Genomic DNA, 2,620 nt, shown 5'->3' on the forward strand with positions numbered 1-2,620 from the left:
CAAAGTATGCATCATCAGTAAGGTGAATACTGAATTTGGCCTTTAAATAGCAGTCTTACTACATTACTACTTGCTTAATGCAAACCTCGTATGTGGGCGTTCCTGTAAGGGTGTGACATCACGTGAAAACTATGAATTGAAGATTTTCTACCACCATAAATGATACACATCTGGTCAAAAAACACGTAGGCCTAAATACACGTGCAATACAGTGTATACACTTTCCCATGTCCTATAATAACAGATTGAGTGCAAATGTAAAAACCATATAAAGTCACAGATCCTCCGCCGGTAGTAACGCCTCTGTGAGGCAGCGGACTTTGAAATCCTTCACAGTAAAGTGAAAGCAAAAGGAGAGGGAAATGTAGAATGAGAGAAGTGAGATTGTAAGAAGCTTGACTTTCTTGCACAAGGCTCTGTGGTGTGAATCAAGTCTCAGAATGAGTTCGCAAGGTTCCGAAGGTCACAGGTAAGACTCCAGTTGAAACACTTTTGAAGTCAAGCATGTTTAAATTAATTTCTAAACTTTTGTTAATGTGTTTTATCTTTCACGTTGTGGTCACAGTGCTGTGAAGATGCCCTGTGTGTTTGAGCCTTATAAGAAGCATAAAAACATAGGCAAATGTCTAATCATCAGTAATGAGCACTTCCGTGAGTATCAGCCTCTCCGAACTAGGAGGAAGTTTAATCTCCGACCTGCTTACAGTATTTGGAACTGTTCTTTAAATCACATCTGCCCTTTTGAATGGCTAAAATAACACTAATATTGAACCTAATGCTACTGTAACTGTAATCTGAAGTTTAACTCTAATCTGATTTTTTAAATGTTAACTATTTAACACACTTTAACCTTGATTCTCGCTGACTCCAGCTCTTCTGTTTTGAGTTCTTATACCACATCTGCTTACAGTCTTGAGTTCTTATTCATGTGATTTTTAGCATGTTAGTCCTGTTTTGTGGCATTGCTCCAAGTATCTGTTCCTGAAAAATAACCTTCTAGAATTTTGATGATACCTTTCTCAGGGTTTATTTCACGATAATGAATGTCTGACTGTACATTATACCCACTTTTACATGGTAACTTATGAAATAAGTAGTGATGAGTTTAAATAGTTAAATGAATCAGTCTAATAAATAACTCACTCACTCACTGATTCGGTCAGTTAATTAACATTTGACTCATTAATTGAATTTTCTTTTCAGTAATTTTCAACTTCCTCAATAATTCTATACGACCATCAATGGAACTGTTGAGTAGAATTGGAACCCAAACTAGAAACATTAAATTCCTTACATATCCATTTCCTAGTTGTGTCTTTTTGTTCCAGGCTCACCACATTTATGTAGAAAAGGCTGTTCAGTAGACGAACACTTACTGTCGAACACGTTCAAATCCCTGGGATTTCATGTACAAGTGGAGAGGAACTTGTCAGCTAATCAAATGATCGGTGCACTGAGGAAAGGTAGAGATTGCTATCATTTTCAGTATTCTGGATGTGTCATTGTGCCTGTATGAATTTATAAACATGGTGTGTGCCACAGTTTCTAAGGAGAACCACACAGACAATTCCTGCTTTGTATGTATACTGATGAGCCATGGAGAGGAAGGAACAATTCTGGGATCGGATGAGCGCTGGATCCCTGTCAAAACTCTGACCTCTCTCATGACCTCTGACCTCTGCCCTAGTCTGCGGGACAAGCCAAAACTCTTCTTCCTACAGGTAGCTGCCACCTGCGAAAAGCATGGCTCATTTCATAACATTAACAACTATATTGTTAACTATTTGTGGTTGGTTTGATTCCCTATTCAGGCATGCAGGGGGCTGGAATATGACCCTGGTGTTGAGGCAGACAGTGTAGAAGCACCGGGGGAATATTTTGGAATATCTGACGCTCCCGAAGCAGATTTTCTCTGCTGTTATTCCACAGTGGAAGGTTTGCATTGCACTGACATAGTTGCAGCACAGTTGGATTCATCAAATTTTCATACTCACGTGCATTTAAAAATATTTATTTCTCAACAGGGTACTACTCTTGGAGAAATCCAGAAACAGGCTCTGTATTTATCCGTGAACTTTGCAAGATGTTGATGGACTGTCATCTAGAGATTATTCAGATTCTGACAAGAGTAAATCATTGTGTGGCCAATCAGTTCCAGTCTTACACCAGAGACCCGGATACACATCGAAAGAGACAAATGCCGTGCTTTGCCTCCAGACTGACCAAGGAGTTTTACCTTCATGTGCCAGAGAAGAAAAATTAATTTGATTTTTAAATCACTGGCAGCAAGTCAGTGATATTGTTTGTGAGGCAGCATTGTATTAATATGTTAGCTCTTATATGCAAATACTTTTCATTCAGTGTTCTGTAAGATACATTTGTTAATCAGTTGATGTGCAAAATGGCAGATCAATATGGCAAAACTGTCTAAGCGCATGCAATTAATTAAATGCTTCAGGTACTTCATCTAATTGATTACTTTCTCTTTTTATTTCTTAATAAAATTTTCAAACCAAAAGATAAGATTATTCACTATAGGTAAATCTTGCATCTCATCTAACTATGACAGATAATAGATTTATGTTTATTCCACTCTTTGTCTAGATTATTCCTATCATAG

The 2,620-nt window shown here is 37.7% G+C and overlaps 1 protein-coding gene across 1 annotated transcript; it reads left to right on the top strand.

The window, feature by feature from the left end:
- Positions 1-428: 428 nt before the first annotated feature.
- casp21 (caspase 21, apoptosis-related cysteine peptidase) lies at positions 429-2,263 on the top strand. The gene is made up of 6 exons (XM_016552565.1): positions 429-469; positions 566-651; positions 1,329-1,463; positions 1,543-1,721; positions 1,812-1,935; positions 2,025-2,263. Exons 1-6 carry the CDS (start codon positions 441-443, stop codon positions 2,261-2,263), a joined length of 792 nt encoding a protein of 263 aa, XP_016408051.1. The 5' UTR covers positions 429-440.
- The last annotated feature ends 357 nt before the right edge of the window (positions 2,264-2,620 follow it).

Source organism: Sinocyclocheilus rhinocerous, unplaced genomic scaffold, assembly GCF_001515625.1.
Source record: "Sinocyclocheilus rhinocerous isolate Xijiao unplaced genomic scaffold, SAMN03320098_v1.1 scaffold405, whole genome shotgun sequence".
Taxonomy (NCBI): domain Eukaryota; kingdom Metazoa; phylum Chordata; class Actinopteri; order Cypriniformes; family Cyprinidae; genus Sinocyclocheilus; species Sinocyclocheilus rhinocerous.